The following is a 19,607-nucleotide window of genomic DNA, read 5'->3' as shown; positions in this document are numbered from 1 at the left end:
CCAAGAGGTCCATGTCCTTCCTGTGTTGAGGACTCCAGAGCTGGACACAGTACTCCAGGTGGGGTCTCACAAGAGCAGAGTAGAGGGGCAGAATCACCTCCCTCGCCCTGCTGGCCACGCTTCTTTTGATGCAGCCCAGGATGCGGCTGGCTTTCTGGGCTGCCAGTGCACATTGCTGGCTCATGTTGAGCTTCTCATCCACCAACACCCCCAAGTCCTTCTCCTCAGGGCTGCTCTCCAGCCATTCTCCACCCAACCTGTATTTCTGCCTGGGATTACCGTGTCCCAGGTGCGGGACCTTGAACTTTGCTAGGTTGAACCTCATGACGTTCGCATGGGCCCACCTCTCCAGCCTGTCCAGGTTCCTCTAGATGGCATCCCTTCCCTCCAGTGTGTCGACCACCCCACACAACTTGGCATCATCAGCAAACTTGCTGAGGGTGCACTTTATCCCACTGTCCATGTCTCCGACAAAGATATTGAACAGCACTGGTCCCAGTATCGACCCCTGAGGAACACCACTTGTCACGGGACATTGAGCCATTGACCACAACCCTCTAAGTGCGGCCTTTACATCGGCTTTCACTGTACTACACACGCTAAATATTTATTTTCCTGATTGCTGAGAACTGCTGAACTTAATTTCTTCAAGATATAGGAAATACGACAGGGAACATCACCATGATCCACCATTCCCATAGAGCTGTTAGGTCAGCTGTCCCTCGTCCATCGCAAGGTTGGCCACGTTTCAGCTACACTGGTAGTTCAGGCCTGACTGTATGACACCTTTCCGTATGTCTTAATATATGGCTACACATACTCTGCCAGCAGAGCAGGAGCAGCTTCAAGGTCAGCCTTCCATCTGCCCACACAACAATGCTCATCCACTGGAGCACCCTTGGGTATGACCTGGGCACAGTGGGCCTGGATGACTAAGTCACATAGAGCTTGTTATTTAGGATAAACTGATAAGAGTGTCCCCCAAGTATAGGACGGTGGCCTATTTTACAGTGGTGGACGACCACTGTCCCCAGTGGAGTTGTCCAGGCAAGTAATGGCTGGAGAGACCAGACTTTCGCTATGATGTCTTTACTTTGTCTCATAAAAGTTTGGAATAGATATGAGAGCCTTATTCTGGCTTTTATATCCTTTCCACAGACAGTGGTACAAAAGCAGCCAACAGAGGAAAATAATTCTCATCAGAGCAAATATGTATTTTTTGGAATCCGTCTCTTAATGACAAATTTGCATTTCTGAGGCCGCCCCTCCCCCCCCGCAGCAGCAATTAGCATCTGAAAAGTGACATCATTGCTGACAGCATCAGTCCAGGAACTCATGATGGGGCTCTGGCCCCTGCAGCTACCTCCATGCCCCAGGGAAGACACATTAGCTCAGGTTTGGCACTCATGCCTCTTTTCTCAGCACAGGGGGCTGCTAGTCCAGTCAGGATAACCTCAGGCTCCCGAAGGCCTCTCTAACTCCTGAACACAATCCAAATCAAACACTTTCCCAGGGCCAGAAAACTCAAGCTGCCTTTTCCCTTGCAGCCCTATGAGCCTCTAATGCTTCCTAGAACCCATCAAGGAGGAACCACCTGAGCTGAAAGGCTGCAAGAAGGGGACCAGCAGCTACCTTGACTGCAGGCACTGGAGATTTCCCAAGGAAGCCTCTTGTCATGCTATTTTCTGGGCATTTTGCTATCTGAGGCTTTGGAGGAGCACACAAGGTTCCCCCAACCATTTTCTGCCAATGCTCCTCCTTAATTTTAATGCTCAGCTCAGGCTGGGGGCAGCTTTGGGTTGGGATTTGCCTGCTTCCATGGAAGAATGATCTGGGAAATGTTGGAGGAAGATCAGTATCAGCCCCAAAGCTGGTTCACTCATTCTCTACCAAAATAGGAGAAGCATTCTTTTTGTGGGAAGGATTCAGATTAAATCCTCTGTCCTTTAAGGAAAAACATCTTTAGTGGGTTGTGGCAAGGAGCCCTGCTTGCACTTGGACCCCTTCTGGTTTCTCCCTCTTGCAAATTGATCCTGTCTTTCATCGTTCCTTCCTTTAAAGCATGGTAAGCAATGACAAGGTACTTCTAACAAGATGACTTCACTTAAGACTGTATTATGATCAGCTGTCTCTCAAAAGTGGACTTTCTTGTTCTCTGTGTCACTTCCTCTCTATAGAGGACCAAGAAAAGTAAGGACAACAGGGCTGCCTGCTTGTAGGACAGGGCAGTTAATGTCACTCCACAATTAAAAAAACTACTAAAAACACAAAAAAGTGAAGCATCAAGCTTGGAATACAGAAGAGTTTTGCAAGCTCAACTTACCTACTGAATAGTTTAATCTAATTCCTGTCTATAATTACCAAGAAATTACTATCTTTCTAAGCCTGTATAAATTCAAGTCTAATAAAAACAAACAAAACCCATTCCAGTGACTCAGTTTTCACCTGTCCTTTGTAATCCTCACTAAAGAATCAGGCTCATAACTTCTATTAAGACACAAGTGCCTTTCACATAACAAGTAGTTTCTATAGTGGAAAAATGTAATTATTGCTTGGAATAGAAGAGAAAGAATTTCTTGCTTGGAACAGTCTGGCTAAAACAATAAAACTTTGCTCTTGCTCTTTGCATGCAGAATTTCAAAACTATGTGCAGTCACTGGGGAAAGAAAGAAAAGAAAGAAAGAAAGAAAGAAAGAAAGAAAGAAAGAAAGAAAGGCAGGCTGCAAGAAGGGGACCAGCAGCTACCTTGACTGCAGGCACTGGAGATTTCCCAAGGAAGCCTCTTGTCATGCTATTTTCTGGGCATTTTGCTATCTGAGGCTTTGGAGGAGCACACAAGGTTCCTAACCTTCCTAACCTAAAAAACTAACATCAAACTTCATTTGAGGTCTACTGCTCACAGCATTTTCCAGCTGACGCAGACAGAAGTATACTGATTTCAAAGTGGCATTAGCCCACTGGCTCCATTCATAACTATAACCTAATTTTTTTAATTTCTCCTCCACAGACAGTTCAGATGAGAAATGGGAGAAAGGCACATCATGATTGTATCAGAGCTGGTAAGATATCACATTATGTCAGGCACCTTCACAGATATCTGACCTCACAGCTATTCCCCAAAAATTTGTTGTTCCTATTGCTATACTCCTTGCCCTGTAAATACATATGGATAGATGTAGGACTGCTGCACTGAAAAAAAAAAACAACAAACAAAAAACAAAAAACACCCCACCCACCCCCCAAAAAAACCCTAAAAAAGGAAAATATTAAAAGGGTGTAATAATAAAGCTAAGACTTTATCTTCTTGGATCAAAGAGCTGGCATAACTGGAAACACCAATCATTCAACTTTTGGAAAGTTCTGGCTATTTCATCAATTCCACCAAAAGTCTATTTTTGATTAAAAAATAGATTATTCTACCTCAGTGGAGAAGGATTAGGGACATATAAGATCCCTGAGTAGACTCAGTGTTGTCAGAATAATTTATATTTTTAGTCTATTCTATATTGTACCATTTTTTGAACAAATTCAGCTGCCTTCTTCTATACACACACGTTGCCCCATTCATTAGCAAGGCACATGGAAAATAAAAAAGTAACTGTGTATTTTCAACCAAGCAAAAGAAACTATTTCCTAGTAGCAAAATCAGTAACACATACACACACTGCAAATGACCCCAACACAGCCACGTTACAGCAGGTATTGTGTACCCCACAGGTTATTACCATCAGGAGAAGCTGAGAAGCCAAGCAGGTGCAGGTTACACTTACGTTTGCAGGGTCTTTTCAGTAGATTTTTATACACACCATTTACTTTTGCATGAGTTTTCCAGCTCAATATTGTAAAGGATGGCAACCACCACTCCTAACGTGAATTCTAATCACACAGATCATTTCATACTCATATTTTTCAGAACCAGTGTCATGGGTCGCACAGCCAGTTTAGGTAAGTCGCAGCCCAAGGGGAGTCACTGCCCCACCACCAGTGCCCCTGAGAGTTCGACAGAGCTGGTCAACAGCTCATACCCAGCTCACCAACCTTGTCTCTAGTACGGAAACATCTCAGTGCAGGAGAAAGACCACAGGAGATGCACTGCAGCATGGGTGTCCAGGCATAGCAACAGGGGAGTGCTGGATGGGAGCAAGCTGATTCAGAAAGCCTGTATGAGGGACTTGGGATCCCGGTGCCATGCCTGCTGCCTGCTTTTTGCAACACAAATCTAAACACATCTAAAATTCAGTGTCAATGGGATCTAAATAAATCAGCATGTAACAGTACAAAAGTGTATCTTCTATTTATTTGTGTCATCTATTCCGTTTCAGTAGGAACTGTTGGCTCTTCAAAGATTGTTCAGCACATGCATAGGCAAAATATGATTATCTTCACAGCCACACAGAGAGGCCAACAGGAAGATGAATAAACTCTTTATCTAGGTAAACTGTCTCCACAGCGGCCAAACTGAGTACCTGGGGAAGAGTATGAGAGCAGGTCAATCATACAGAGCTATTTTCCCCAAAATATTCTCCCCACCTCCAAATGGTTTTGACCCAAAGATGCCCTGAGCCAGAGTTAATTTCTCTGTACCCCCTAACACTCTGTGGATTCCTCTTCAATGAGCTTGCTTATCTCCCTGAGTACTCGTGCACTTCTTTAGCACCCACTTGATCTGGTAGCAAGGAGTGCCACAGCCTGAACAAACGTGGTGTGAACCACTCTTCTTTGTTTCCTTCCAGAGGCAGCAGAATAGCAGAAAAAACTAACTCCACTCAGCTGATCTACTAGGTGCCTTCCCCAGCTGCTGTCTTAGGTAGCCACCTTGAAAAACATATCTTTTGTTGCCATCACTTGAAATACTTTTTTTCAGTTATTCCGAGAGGCAGAGCTCTCCTTTCTAAAGGCACAGACTGTCACTTCCTAGCACGATGCTGGCAACAGCCTTTTGCATCCAACAACAGGATGACTAAACAGCACCAAAAATAACTGGAAAGCAAGCTGGCCAGCTGAAGTCCCATCATCTGCAAAGCAAATGGAATGTGGACTCAGCAACCTCCTCTCCAGTGGGAGCACTGGTCTGGATGCTCCTCTCCAGTGGGATCCCAGTGCTGGCTGCAAGTGCCACAGATGATCTATACGGTCCCTTCCAACTCTCAAAAAAATTCAGTGAAATTCAGCATCAGGAACAGTCCCCAAGATATTAATGCAGCCAAATACAAAGCTGAAACTTTGAGGAAATCTAATCCAAACTCCATGTCCTCCAGGTACTTGCACCGTGTTTTAGAATTTGTACATTTACTAGTCTGGTCCAGCAATTTTGCCAACTAGCCAGAGGCCCATGCATAGATGACCACTGGACTGTGAGCCAATTGTGATAGGAAACTGAACAAAGACCATCCCTTGCAAAAGAGATGCTTAAAAAAAGCTGAACACAGCATACATTTCTTTCCTCTTGGCATCCCTTGGTTACAAGTCTCATCTTAAAAGGAAACCTGCAAAAGGTGAGGCTGGCAGTTGTTCATTAAGTAAAGACATTGCCACAGTGCTTTTCAAGTTTCATTCAAAAATTCCTGAAAAAAGTAGACTTAGGGGCAGAATGGGAAAAAACCCACAATCATAGAATCACAGAATTGTCCAGGTTGGAAGGGACCTTTCAGATCATCTAGTCCAACCAGCAAAAACTAACTCTGATAAAAACCATCACTAAACCATGTCACTAAGCACTATGACAACCCGTCTTTTAAATACCTCCAGGGATGGTGCTTCAACCACTGCACTGGGCAGCCCATTCCAAGGCTTAATAACCCTTTCCGTGTAAAAATTGTTCCTAATATCCAATCTGAATCTCCTCTGGCGCAACTTCAGGCCATTTCCTCTTGGAATCCACACATAACAAAGCCTTACAAAATGGTGCCTACTTAGTAATGCACTATCAGTTTGCCGACCATGACAAAACCTTTCCTCATAAAAATGCGAAAACCCACTTTTTGAAAATACTACATTGGCTAGTACATACACTAATATACTACTAAGCCTAAGGCAACTTCTATGTACTTGCCATGTCATCCAAGTTCCACATACAAAAACATAGTAAAACCCTGCGGAAAACATAGACTAAGGGAAAATCAGGTTTCTGACTCCACAGTGATATAGTTAAAAAGCAACCACAGAAACTTTTACACAAAATATCTCTGACACGCATTCAACTAAATTCAGCAGCAATTTAGATTGTGGTATCACTTAAGAAAAAAAAAAAAAAAAGGCTTTTCTCTATAAAACTGCAGAAATTTTATTGGATTAAGTGTCTGGCCACAATGCAATTATCCAGGAAGGAAGATTAAGTCTTGAGAGTCAAAAAAAGCATGTCCAGAATCATACACTGGCATGTTCCTATGTTCTTCATACCGTTACATGTATATCCAAACTACATGTGTTGTTGCAGTCTGTTAGGAGTGCATTTGATTACACCTTTATTTCAAAAAAATTGTAGATGAACATGTATCTTTTTATCATTATTATCCCCTCATGATCTGTGCATAGGAGTAGTAACAGAAGTTTAGTAACAGCAGTGCATTCTCGTGTGTATGAGTCCTTGCTCTCCAATAACCCCAGGAAAAATCAGAGACAGGGAAGCCATTGGGAGGAGAATCCTTCATCTCCCTTTACATGCAGACGTATGTGTATATATGTGTGCTCATACACACATATCTCACATTAAATCATGGTTAGGTGGCAACATTAACAGGGGAATTGTTTTTTAATTGTTACAGATAACCCATGGGTTATACACATTATTATTTTATAATAACAAATATCTTCAAAACATGTTTCACTTAAAATTAAAAGCAGGAAAAAAAAAATCAAATGGCAGAAATCAAATAAATGAACCGACATTCATTTCATAGTGGTACTTCTGAAAGCACAGACAATATATGCTCACATACACTGTAACACAACCTTCTTTGTGTAAGGCATCAATTATACTGAATATTGGTGTATTCAACTGCAACACAGCTATTCTCTTTTAGTGTTAGAACGAAAAGCATATGTTAATAACAAATTCAGGAAATAAATTGAAATGTCGTCAACTTCACACAGTTCAAGGAAAAAGCAAATGGAAAACTTCACAAATAATAATTTAAAAAAAACCCCAAAACAAAAACCAAACTTGATGAGGAAACACAATCAATAAAATCAAGCATTACCCCTCTCCTCCTGCTTCCCTGGTGCTAATTTTCAAGTGCAAAGAATAATATTAAGGTAATAACAATAATAATGAGTTTGGCACTGGGTATTTTCCTGGAATTAATAAGCCTTAGCTCAACCTACAATCTCCCAACAACCAAAGCCAAATCTGAAATCCCAGGAAATGCCTTTTGCAAACACACACAGGCTTGGGGGTTTGGGTCTTTCTCTTTCAGAAACTCAAATACAAGGCACATCAGGACTTCTTCACAGAAAAACCCGATGACGTGATAAATACTACATAACCTAGAGAGACTGCTGAAATGGAAAGGAACAATTCAGTACCTACTGTACTGGGATATTAAAACAGGTTTTCTTAATATGTATGTTTCCTTTTTTTAAAACAAAAGCTTAGTAGTTCACTTGTGAGGCTTTACTTTAAGAGGTGCTGCTCTACTTCACCGAGCAGCTCTGGACTGCGCTCCTCCTTTTTCCCCTGCTAAGTGGAAATCACCGGGGTGCTCTTCTGCAGATGGCTACAGCCAGAAGTCAAGCACAGGTTTTCTGGCCTCCTCCCAAAGGCAGGCTGTGGAAGCGCTGGCTGCCGGCTGGGAGCTCACCCGGCTTGGCATCCCCTGCAGCCTACCCAGGCAGAGGGTCTGCTGGGAGAGCCCAGAGAGGGGGTCCCCCACCCACTCACCCCCCGAGCTTGAAATGGAGCCAGGTGAAACACTTCTCGCTCTTCCTCCCCGTCTTGCTCAACGCCTCTGGTTTTGATGAAACACCACAGGAAGCTCCCTCTCCAAAAAAAAAAAAAACAAAAAAAAAAACAGATTTGGGGCCCAAAGGCCTCCTTTGGAGGAGGGAGGGGTTTAATGTGCCTGCTTCTGCTAACAGGACCACAGACTGATGCCAGCTGAACCCAGCGTTACGTGCTGTCAGCTGCTCCTGCAGGAGGGAGCCTGACTCATCCAGTTCCCTAGAAGAAGTCAAGGCTCTCCTGAGAGCTTTTCCATCATGTTTTAGGAGGAAGGGAAAGAGCAAAGAATAAGCAAGAAAGAGGGAGAAGAAACAGAAAAGAAAAAAAAGAAAAAAGAAAAAAGCCGTGACTTTCCTTTCACAGCAGAAGTAACCAGGGCATTCACAGGAAAGTCAGAAAATCCCAGAGCCCTGGTGTCAAACCCAAGGAAAGAAAAGCTCGTGATTTCTTAAGCAGTGCTGGGCCCTCCTTGGATTTTCAGCTTAAAACTCTTCACACCCTTACTCATATTTTTGACTGTGCAGCTGGGCTTTTGTAAGTCTTTCTACAGACGAAACCGCTGTTGACTTCAGAGGGACTACGCCTGCAGTATGACTGCAGGATCATGCCTCGTCTTAGTAAGATTAATTAAAGAGGGTTTAGTTTTTATTTACAGATCCTATTAGCACCACAGAAGAAATCTGAACAACAAAGTGAAAGAGAGCAATTGCCACACAGCACTGTGACTACAAGATCCCACAGGAGTAAGCAACATAATGCATATATATATGCATACATGCATATTATAGATATAATGTAAATATATATATTATAAACATTTATGTGTGTGTATATATATGTTTACAGTTCTATTGGATTTTCCACTTGGGGTATCATTTATCTTCTGGCACCATCTTGAGCTGCCTGTCTTAAAAGTGACTAAAAGAAACGCCTGCAAGAACAGAATTGACCTCTCATACCAGAAACTCAATATTCTTTAAGCTTCAAGTTACAACAGAACCAAACCCCAAACCCAACAGCTTCTTGCTGTAATGAAAGCCACTGAAAGCTGTGCAAATCAATTCTAACTTAAGTCTTTAGCAGAGGATCACAGAATCATAGAATCGTCATGGTTGGAAAGGACCTCTGAAATCACTGAGTCCAACGACACACACACAAAAACACCCAACCCTACAATCTCAGGCACTAGAGCATGCCCTGAAGTGCCATGTCTACACGTTTCTTAAATACCTCCAGGGATGGCGACTCCACCACCTCCCTGGGCAGGCTGTTCCAGTGCCTGACCACCCTCTCATGAAGTAAAGTCATTCTTCCTAATATCTAATCTAAACCTCCCCTGCCACAACTTCAGACCAGTTCCTCTGGTCCTGTCTTTATTCCCTTGGGAGAAGAGGCCAACACCCACCTCTCTACAGCCTCCTTTCAGGGAGTTGTAGAGGGCAATGAGGTCCCCCCTCAGCCTCCTCTTCTCCAAACTAAACATGCCCAGCTCCCTCAGCCTCTCCTCCTATGACTTGTTCTCCAGACCCCTCACCAGCTTGGTGGCTCTCCTCTGGACACGCTCCAGCAGCTCAATGTCCTTCCTGTGGTGAGGGGCCCAGAACTGAACACAGCACTCGAGGTGAGGCCTCACCAGTGCCCAGTAGAGAGGCACCATCACTGCCCTGCTCCTGCTGGACGCTATTCTATGCATGATGTCAAAGTTCAGATGATTTTAAGCCTCATCCTTAAGAGCACAGGAAACAAATCCTGTCCCATAGATTTCTCACCTCAAAAGTTGGCAAGTCTCTCTCCACTCAGTTTAAGAGCAAAAGATGATAATGAAGAGACACACTGGACACAGGAAAAGTCACGAGTTATCTTTCCCGTAGGGAGAGCATAGCCTGTAATAAGTACATCCAAGATCAAGTGTATTGAGCTCGCTGTATACTGGGCTCCATGAAGGGTTTTTCCCCTTTCTCCCAGAATTGCGGTATCAAGGTAACTGTCTAAATAGCAGTGTCTGGATCTCAGCAACCGAGGTGGCTAAGCAGCCAAATCTCTTTTTGAAAGCCCCCTGACGTGGCTGGCACAGATGCAACCATGGCAGTGACTCCTGGCTCTATGCAGCTCCCAAAGATGTGCAGGGGGAATCAACTTGGCTGGTGAGCTACGGGCCACACAGGGACCAAAATGTGGTGGGCAGTCACCACCTGCAGCCCAGGGAGCCCCTCCCCACCTCCTTGAGGAAGTCTCATAATTTCCTTTTCCCTCTCTCACCTGCATGGAAACCAGGACCTCCACTGGTGCTCAACCATGATGAAACCCCACCCTGGGTGGTACACCAGCAGCTAGGTCAGGATTCACTCTAAACAGGCTTTGCTACAGCACAGGCTGCCTTCTAGCCTCTGCAAAAAGTCTATCTCACTTAACTGTATTAATCCACATAGCTGTTCTTCCTTTAGAAAACCCTTCCCCCCGTAGCTCCAGGGAAGGGTAGGGCTAGGCAATCAAACAATACCTCCCTGAATAATGAGCCACACAAAGCATCTCAGGCTATTCCTCAAAACCACTATGTATACATATGTAAACAGTCAAATTAAGAGTCATGACAAGCTACTTCCAGGACAAACACTTTCCAAATGAAGTAACCCAGAGCACAGCCTCACCTGATCAGCATAAACCTTCTCAATGTATGTGGTCCCATATGTCCCAGGACCATCAAGTCCTTAAAAACAGACACGTTTGGTAATAACTTACTAATCACAAGCTGTTTAAAAACAACCAACCACCTTCCCAAATGCTCCCACGAATTTATAGCACATTTATGTACTGCAAAATAAATTTTTACTCTGCCTAACCTCACCTGAAAGAAACAGGTGTATAATCAAAAGTCCTGTCTTCTTGAATGTGAAGTTCCTACTGCTTTGTGTGAAAATGCCTGGGGTGACCCCCCACTGCAACTCATTGTTTCCCTGCAAGAAGCTTACGATTGTAAAAACTTGGATTTTTTAAAACTCGTTGGAGTTAGCTACACTTGGGTTTGTGAGGTCAGAGTCATTTAGGATTTTGAAACCTTATATGCTATCAACACTCAATGAGATTTTTAAGTGTTAAGCTGCTCCTGAAAACGGGATTTAACAAAGTCACAGGCTCTTCCAACACCAAGCAGAACAAGATCTGAAATCCTGCAAAATTATGGCTTTTGAGTCATTTATTCCAGTTGGAATTTTGCATTCTATTCATCAAGTTAATTTCTTGGGAAAAATGACAAAAACATTTTCCAAATATAGATGATAAATCAAAGTATAGGAGAAAAATTTACAAGACTCCGATCAGTACTAATTACATAACTAAACCCAGTCTCCAATGCCCATTCCCTGAATGTGGGAGTGATACATGATTCCCAAGTGGAAAGTCTGGATCAGAAGACTAGCCTTCAATTCCTACCTGCTAAGAGCAGGGGGATATTAGATGGCTCTAACCGCCCCTGGCCTGAAAAAGGTGCTGCTCCTTACTTATCCCTAGGGAAGCATAAAAGTTGAGGTTTTCACTGAGCATCCACAGAAAAAGAAAATTAAAATAAACAGTGAAGTCAGATAGCTTTAAGTGCACGGGTGGTTTTTTTCTTTCCAATTAAGAAACTGGACAATTTTGCTCCAGGGATGCAAAACGTTTTGGTGCACTCTGGAGCCAAAGCTCAGCATTAGATTCACAAAAACAGAGAGGCAGCATGTGGCGTGGTTACTGCCATGCTACTCATATTCCCAAGCCCGGGTTATAAAACCTCTACTGGCAAAAGGCTTCAAATCCCCTTACGTAAGTGATATATAGCTTGGGCAATCTTCCAGACGCACTTGTGTCAATGCAAGGGGTCACAGCTTCCACGCTACTTGGCATCACTCCCCCTGGCAGATAGGTTTACAGGAGCAAGTCCAACTCAATCCACACAAAATCAGCTGGATTAAATCAAACCCCTAATTTGAAAGGCTTCTGCTAACCAGCCGGACGTGAATTGAGACTGATCATGTTAACTTGTCTGCCCGCGGATCCAAAGGGGAAGTAACTACTGGAAAAAGAGACATAATGAATAGCCAGGACCTAAATTTTCTTCCAGTGGTACAGCTGGAACCAAAAGAGGGCACATGTCTTTGGCTTTCATGCCCTATCAGCATCCTGCCCCTACCAGCCTTGAAGACTCTTAGAAAGTATGAGCAGTATAGGAAACCAGCGTAAGAGAATTTCCAATTTGGAAAAAAATTAAACTCTGTCTATGTCTGCAGCTCTTCTGGGCAATCCTAGTCAAGAGATGGCGGCAAGCACTCTGGGAGTGAGGAAGAAAGAGTTCACATCCAAACTGCATGACCTCCCTGCTAACCCAGAAAGAGACGGTACCGCATTACTCATCAGAAGAAAAACCCCAGGCTCTATGACTCCGGTTACCAGCAATATTCCTACTCAACACCAAAGTTTCAGGTATACACTCACGAAGGATTCACAGGAAATTACTGTGCCTGAAGAAAGCATAACCTCACTGAAAACAATACACCCAGCCTTGCTAACTTCACTCAGCTGTTGCTTGCGAAAGCTGCTGTGAGAAGCAGCAGGAACGTCACACACAGCTGGCTTTGGATGCTGGGAGCCTGTCTGAAATTTAGGAACAAGCCACAGCTGGAAATGATGGTCAGCAATGGGATTTCCTGACCTACTCCCTCCGTAACCAGTGCTGATAGATTCCCACCAGCCCTTGCAGAGCAGTGAGGGATTAATGCTATTATTTTTATTATATGCTATTTTTTATACAACTGCTATAAAATCTCATGCCATACCCAAGCTGATTTAGTACAGATATGGCCCAGCCCTACCACGTTAAATGCCACTGCCAGCTTACAGCACTTTCTCTGCAATTGTACTGAAAATAGCCCTCAGTGCTGAACAGCAGCTAATGAACGGCTACCAAAGTGCCTATCGCTGACAAGCATTTTCAGCAAAACATCACAAGCCACTAGGCAACTCCAGTAGATGGGAAACAGTGTAGAAATCAGTAGTGATAGCTTTTTATTCTTTTTCCAGACTCCTCAGTACACAAGCAGCACTCTGCATTCTTCTATAGGAAAGTGGTATCGCCTCTGTTAAGTGGATTTTTCAGACTCTGAAATAGGATGCTTTCCTGAACTTAAGATTATGGGACAATAAACTTTAAGATTAAAAATAAAATAAAATAAAATAATCTATTCTATAAAGAAAAGGGGACCAAGATTTCTTTGTCAGCGTAGAAAAGAAAATACAACATCTTTCTAAGTGACCATATGAGGTGTCTTTCTCCCTCCCTCTATTTCATTTTCTATTTTCTGTTTTAAAGGGAACATGATTAAATCTCTTCATACTTCAAAAAGAAATTTCTTCTTAGTGGACACATAAAATCCACTGCAGTGCAGTACTCCCATGCACCTGTAAAACAACTTACCCTTTCAATGGGGAGCAGTGACAAGAGAGTTAAAAGTGCTACAGGGAGCACAGGCAGGAATGAGAAATCAGCCCATTCCACATACTGTGCCTCTCAAGAGAAAGGCTGTCTGTCAGGAGCTACGGAAAGAAAATGTTGGGATTCATCCATGAAGCTGGGGAGGACTGGCTGCTGCGCATCAGGAAAGTAAGACAGTGGAATACGTGGAATCCTTTAAATATCAGTCAGCAAATGCTTTTTGACCTTGTATAGAAGTGGCAAAGCTCTACCAGGTAGTCTGTCCACCACATCTCATGAAATCTCAGTCTCCAGAAAGGAAAGAGTGGCTAGCTTCACTAATGCTCTTCAGGGAACGCTACCGTCATCATTCCTGAGCTAAGCCATTCATTTATTTTCAAACACAAGACGTGGCATTTTGTTGTTGAAGAAAAACAGCATTAAACTTTTGCACTGTCAGGTCTCATTATAACCAAACCATAGAAAGAAACAAAACCACATTGAATCTGCTAGAAACGTCCCCACTGGGGACACATGGAAAACAAACAGGGGATTCACAGTGTTCTGAAAGGGCTCCAGAGATGGGTTACAAAAGCCCATGGTCATTGTTCTCAGACTCACCTTGCAGAAAAAGGAGCAAGCAACCACATGGAAGAGACCGTTCTCTTCCTCTTCAGCATTATGCATTAAAAGGCAGTTGCTGCTGAAAGTTTCCTACAAGAAGCTCTCTTGACTCCAAAATTGCTCCACTAAGGGAAATTTTCAGAGTTGTTCCTTTTACTCTGGCTTTATGCTCTGGATTTTGCCTAGGCAATGTTCAACCAGGAACAAAATCTACTTAAAGTATATGCACAGTACATATTATGCATAGATGTCAAGGGATGGGAGTAGGTTATGAAACATGGAATCCATGATATTTTACAAAAAAAATAAACATTGTTCAAAGAGCTTAGAGAAAACATAACACTGTAATTGAGGTTATGAGGTTGTAATCCAGTTTTCCAACTGGACAAATGGTGAGACCAACAGTACATTAGTTTGTCCTGAAGCAAAAGCTGACTGAGAGTAAATAGTAAAATGTAAAATAGCCCAACACAACATTGCAACTCGTTTTTTCAAAACTGTTACTAAACCAATTATCAGGAAAAAAAACCCAAACGAATCAATCACAAGAACAGCGGAACAGCAGGAATAATAGCAGACTATATCCCGATCCTGTTGGCAAGACCTGAGGAAGAAGGAAGCCTACATGCTTCCTTGATGCGTGCTGCATTTTATTTTAAAGAAATGCTAGTTTCTATTAGCAGAAGACAGACTGAGTAGTGAGGTAACCTTGCAATAATGTAATTTGCTTCCAAAAACAGCTCCTTCTAGGCAGCTTTCAGCACAGATATTTCAAGTCTACTATAGACCCAGGCTCAAGGCAAATACCAAGGGAGACAGCACATCTTCTTCAGCTTGTTTCCTCACAGTGTTGGCCAAGAAGAACAATGAAGGCCATCGGTGTTCCAATTTACACAGTTAATCTGTGTGTGTAAAATATTCAACATGTAAGCACAGAAGGCAAAAAAAAACCCAACAAAACAAACCAAACAAAAAAACACAACAAGCTTTAAAAAGAACATGCATCAAGGCTTTGTTTCTTTTCCAGCACAAAGGAATGAAAATCCTCCCAGTGACTTCAATGGGAGCTGGGCCAGACCCTGAAAGTCTTCACATAAACTTTCATTAAGAAGTTGTGTATTGGCATTAAGGCATTTCTATTTTATCCCCTGCTTTTTTCCTCCTGATAAACTGCACACTTGCACCACATAATGTCTGAAAATGAAGCTTTGAAGCTTATAATACAAAGACAACTTTCTGAGGCCTGCAACTGTATTAAACATAATAGAACTAAGCACCAAGAGAATTAACATGTATAAGAAATTATCATATTTTGGTTTATTAAATAATGAGTTAAGAGGTTTATAATAACCAAAATCTATAATAAAACTTGACAAATAATGTCATTGGTTCAGTGGACTGAGTTAATCCCATACTTAGCAACAGTTGTACTATGGTTTTTAAATTGCCCTTATGGATTACAAAGCAAAGCAAAGCTCCAGCGGAGAGAAAAATGACTGTGAAAAGCAGGAACAGACAGAAGATGTTGTTACGATTGTACAGCTCCCATCTTGCACAATTATTTTCACATTATTCAGACAGCTTTCATGGCCATCAGTTTGTAAAAAACTCATTTTGGTGTTTGTAAAACGTTCATTTCGGTGTTCGTATTTCAACATTACCTCTAAATGAACTTATGCTAATGAAAGCATCCAAGTATTTACATCAAAATGTAAAGAGACTAAAGCCCAAAATATTCACCTGACTCCATGCGGGTGAAACCAGAAGCACTTTTGAGCTCTTGGATCTAAGTGATCCAAGCCCTGGCCTGGCCCTGGCCGCTCGCACCCAAACTTGCACCAGGACGTGAGCAAAGAATGGCCTTGTAACTTGGTTTCAACAAGGACAAAACCTGGAAATCCAGGTCAGAAGATAACCAGGACTGCTGAGTGCAGTGTGGCACCACTCAAACCAGAGGCACCCTTTGTATTTCAGTGTCATTTGGTATCCTACTGGTTCCCAAACCAGTCTCCCTCTAACCCTTAATACGTCAACTAAACGCTCTTTCTTTTTCGTTAGTGCACCCCAAATAACAGTGCTGTATTCTACAGAAACACAAAGAGTGTAATTTCCACAGATCAAACTCACAAAAGAAAACCTCAGTAAAGAGCCTGGAAGGAATTCAAGCTCAGCATAACCAGAAATAACTTCCAAATGCCTCAGCAGTGCGAACCAGGCCAAGCCCTGTCCCTACACCTTGCAACTAAATTGGTTTGAAGTTAAAAGACTTGCTGATGGAAAGATTGGCCTTTCTTACCTTTTGCCACATTTTGATGAAGAAGAGCTCCCCAGAAAAATTGAAGAACACATTGGTGTCGTAGGCATCATCCCCAACGTTAGAGATGGAAATGTTAAGTGAGATGTTCCTCACCGCTCCCAGCGCCAGGTAAGCAGTTCTGTCATCAACACTGTAGGCAGAAACAATTACATCAGTTTAACTCTGGGCAGCCTTCACACTCTGGTCCTTCTTTATTCCTGCCATGGAATAAAGCCGGCAGGAGCTTTACTACTTAAAAGCTCAGCTGTCGGTAATTCTGGATTGTGCTGAATGGCCAACGCAGTGTCGGGGGGACTGTCCTGGGAATGAGCAGCTCCTGAGTCCTGGCTCTACCACTGCTTTTTGTGACTGTAAGGAAACCCCATGATCCTCATGTGAAACTATTTCATGTGACTTACTGTTAATATGATTTTATTGAGAAAAAAATAGTTGAAGATGGTAAAGTGATTGGACAGGGGAAATGCAACAAGTGCAAGCTATTATGCCCACATTCAAATACACAGGCTGTTTGTCTCTTACTAATTCAAATTTATTCTAACATTCTAGTTTCTGAAAATCTTCTTAGAGTTATGCTATGGATAGAAAAAACAGAAAAGAGGGTCAAATAAAATCCAGAAATGGGTGTAAGTGGGAAAATGTATGAGAATTATAACCACCATCCACTGAATGTGACAAATCTTTCCCTGGGTGTTTATGCCAGACCTAACAAAATGGAGTCATCTTCTATAAATGGAATACCAAAGGAAGAGTTAAATTAAAAAAATAGCTATGCATCATGAATTAATACACTATTGTAATAAGGCATCACAGATTATGAACACATAAACACAGACATGCATACATAGAAGCAAATATAAATATTTATACACATGCATTTAATATTTGGTATACATTTAATCATACTAGTCTGTCCAGAAGGTACGCTAACAAAGAAGAATGAGGGCTAAAGATATATCACAGAAAAACATAATATCAGTGCACAGATCTAAAAACTAAAAGTACAGTAAAAGATAGTCTGAAATATACTAGATATAAATTTAAAAATAAGCAAAAATAGCGAAAATATCACCAAACTGGCTACAGCTATGATAACTGGAATCTAAGACCATTCACAGATCCCCAAGAAACAGAGACAGTGTCACAGGGAAAAACAGAGTAGTTGGTCAGAAAAGGGCTGAGACCTCCAGCCACACAGCAGAGAGATGCTCCAAATTATTTCCTTTAGGGCACAGACAGCCTGACAGTCAGAAGAAGGACCCTCTGAGAACAAGTACCCTCACACCACCCACCCTGCCAGACACTGCTGCACGAGGCGTGCGCACACAGCAGCGTGCAGCGGTATGGAGAAATCAGTAGTGAACCACGTCACCTTTCATTCGTCCAGATTCCATGAAGGAATGGCTGTGCTGGGGACATGCTGCTCCTCTGCATATCAGCAACTCTCTGAAAATGGCAGGGGTGCAGGTTGAGAGCCGTCTTTAAAGGCAGCCTGTCCCTCTACTGCTGCCAGCCCTCCTCTATCAGCCTTGTTCACAGCACTGCAGCCAGAACATCTGTGTAAAAGTGGGGTTTCTGAGAACACGGTGCTCGTAAACCCTTCAGCATCTTCTGCCAAACACAGCCATTTGAGACCTCCAAAGGCAGAGCTCGCTGGGCTCCATCTCCCTGCCTTTGCCAAGGAGTTTCTAGAGATGGGTTTCTGACCGTACATAGCGAAGCAGCCAGGGGCTCTGGTGGGTGAAGTTCAGAGCAAGATGGTCTAGACTCAGGCTTTAAAGCTGATGGCAGTGAATTGTGAGTTTAACTTTTCCATGTAACACAGATGATATTTATAGCATATTTATTTCCCGTACTTACTTCATTTATGATGATCTTCATTTATTAAGCCCAAAATTATGGCCTACAGTTCAATGACAGCTTCTTACGAGGCAGATATAAGTCTCCAGAAAATGTGCCTGCTTTTTCACACTTCAACTGCAGACACCAACCAATTCTACCAAAAATTGGACGCTTTGCTTTCTAAACATTAGGATTTATTCTTATAGTCAACTATCAGTGCAAATAAGCATTTGCAAAAGTGTACACAGTGCAGGATCCACTTCAAAACTAGTTTGAGAGGTCCGAATAGTTTGAGTTGCTGCTCCTTACATACCAAATTAATGGCAAAACTATAGGAGAGTACTTGGAAGCATTTAACCTTTTGGCCCCAACTTCAATGTTTACTGTTGAAAAGCAGACAAATTATGAAGATACTAAACAATCTGCTGGGATTTTCTAATAATCAGAAGCGCATATTTGGAAGTACAGAAATAAAACAACCATTTATTACTATGAATTATTCTCATGAACTTTATAATCTCACTTCTTGCAATCAATTCAAAACTTAAATCAGCATCTATCAAACCTATTAGCAAAATCTGGAAGCATCATTTCAGTAAGCAAAGGAACACTACAAGATATTTATCGTACACAGGGCTGATAATGCAATGCACGCTACAAAATCCTCTCTGAATTGGTAGTAGCAACACTTTGAGATTTAACATAAAGTCAAGACAACCGAAAATACTCTCATTCCTACTGAATAATAAAAAATACACAGAATGAAGTCCTACTTAAAACTAAACCCACAAAAAATGTCAAAATAAACATCACTGAGTTGTGTAACTAATTTCTAAAGCCATCACTCCTCTGTTGAAAGTGCATCCTACCAAAATGATGTTTATAACAACATTTTCCTCAGCAGAGAAAGAAAACCAACTTTCTATGAGCACACTGTAGTTGCTCCTGCGCAAAATTCACTAATAAACTCTGAAAAACCTCACTGATTTCAGGCTGACGGAGGAGTTGAGGTCTTCCCCTGAAAGGTTATACGAGATTGTGCTGTAAATCCCGTTTTAAGAGAGCAGCTTTTGGAGTCATTACGTCTGTGCACATCTGGAATCAATCAGGTTCACTTGCAGTGAGAAAAGTATCAGGAACCTCCCCGCTCACGGGGGAGCTCCCAGGCCCCCTGTGCTGCTGGAGCACGTAACCCCGCGGGGCGCAGGCAGCCCACTGCGGTGCTGGCACAGCTCTGCCGCCAGCCCAGCATCATCCTCCTCCAGCCCTTGCTGCACCTTGAGCAGCCCAGCTGCCAAGTGGAAATACGTAACTGAGTAACTGCTGTCACCCACCAGCAACAAGAAAACAAAGCAAAGCCACCCCTTTAAAACTCAACAAGGTACGTCAAACAGCTTAAGAAATGTAATCAAGCAACGGCTTTCGGTTTACATTTTGTTGAATGA

The 19,607-nt window shown here is 42.5% G+C and overlaps 1 protein-coding gene across 1 annotated transcript in view; it reads right to left on the bottom strand.

Moving 5' to 3' along the window:
• Positions 1–19,607, bottom strand: part of ITGA9 (integrin subunit alpha 9) — a 233,601-nt gene that overhangs the window by 67,774 nt on the left and 146,220 nt on the right. The window contains exon 18 of the mRNA XM_074150461.1: positions 16,303–16,453. Within this exon, the coding sequence (XP_074006562.1) occupies positions 16,303–16,453 (151 nt within the window). The remainder of the gene's footprint in view (positions 1–16,302; positions 16,454–19,607) is intronic.

This window comes from Numenius arquata, chromosome 7 (genome assembly GCF_964106895.1).
Source record: "Numenius arquata chromosome 7, bNumArq3.hap1.1, whole genome shotgun sequence".
Classification (NCBI taxonomy): Eukaryota; Metazoa; Chordata; class Aves; order Charadriiformes; family Scolopacidae; genus Numenius; species Numenius arquata.
Note: the sequence above shows the minus strand (reverse complement) of the source record. Positions and strands in the feature narration are given on the sequence as shown.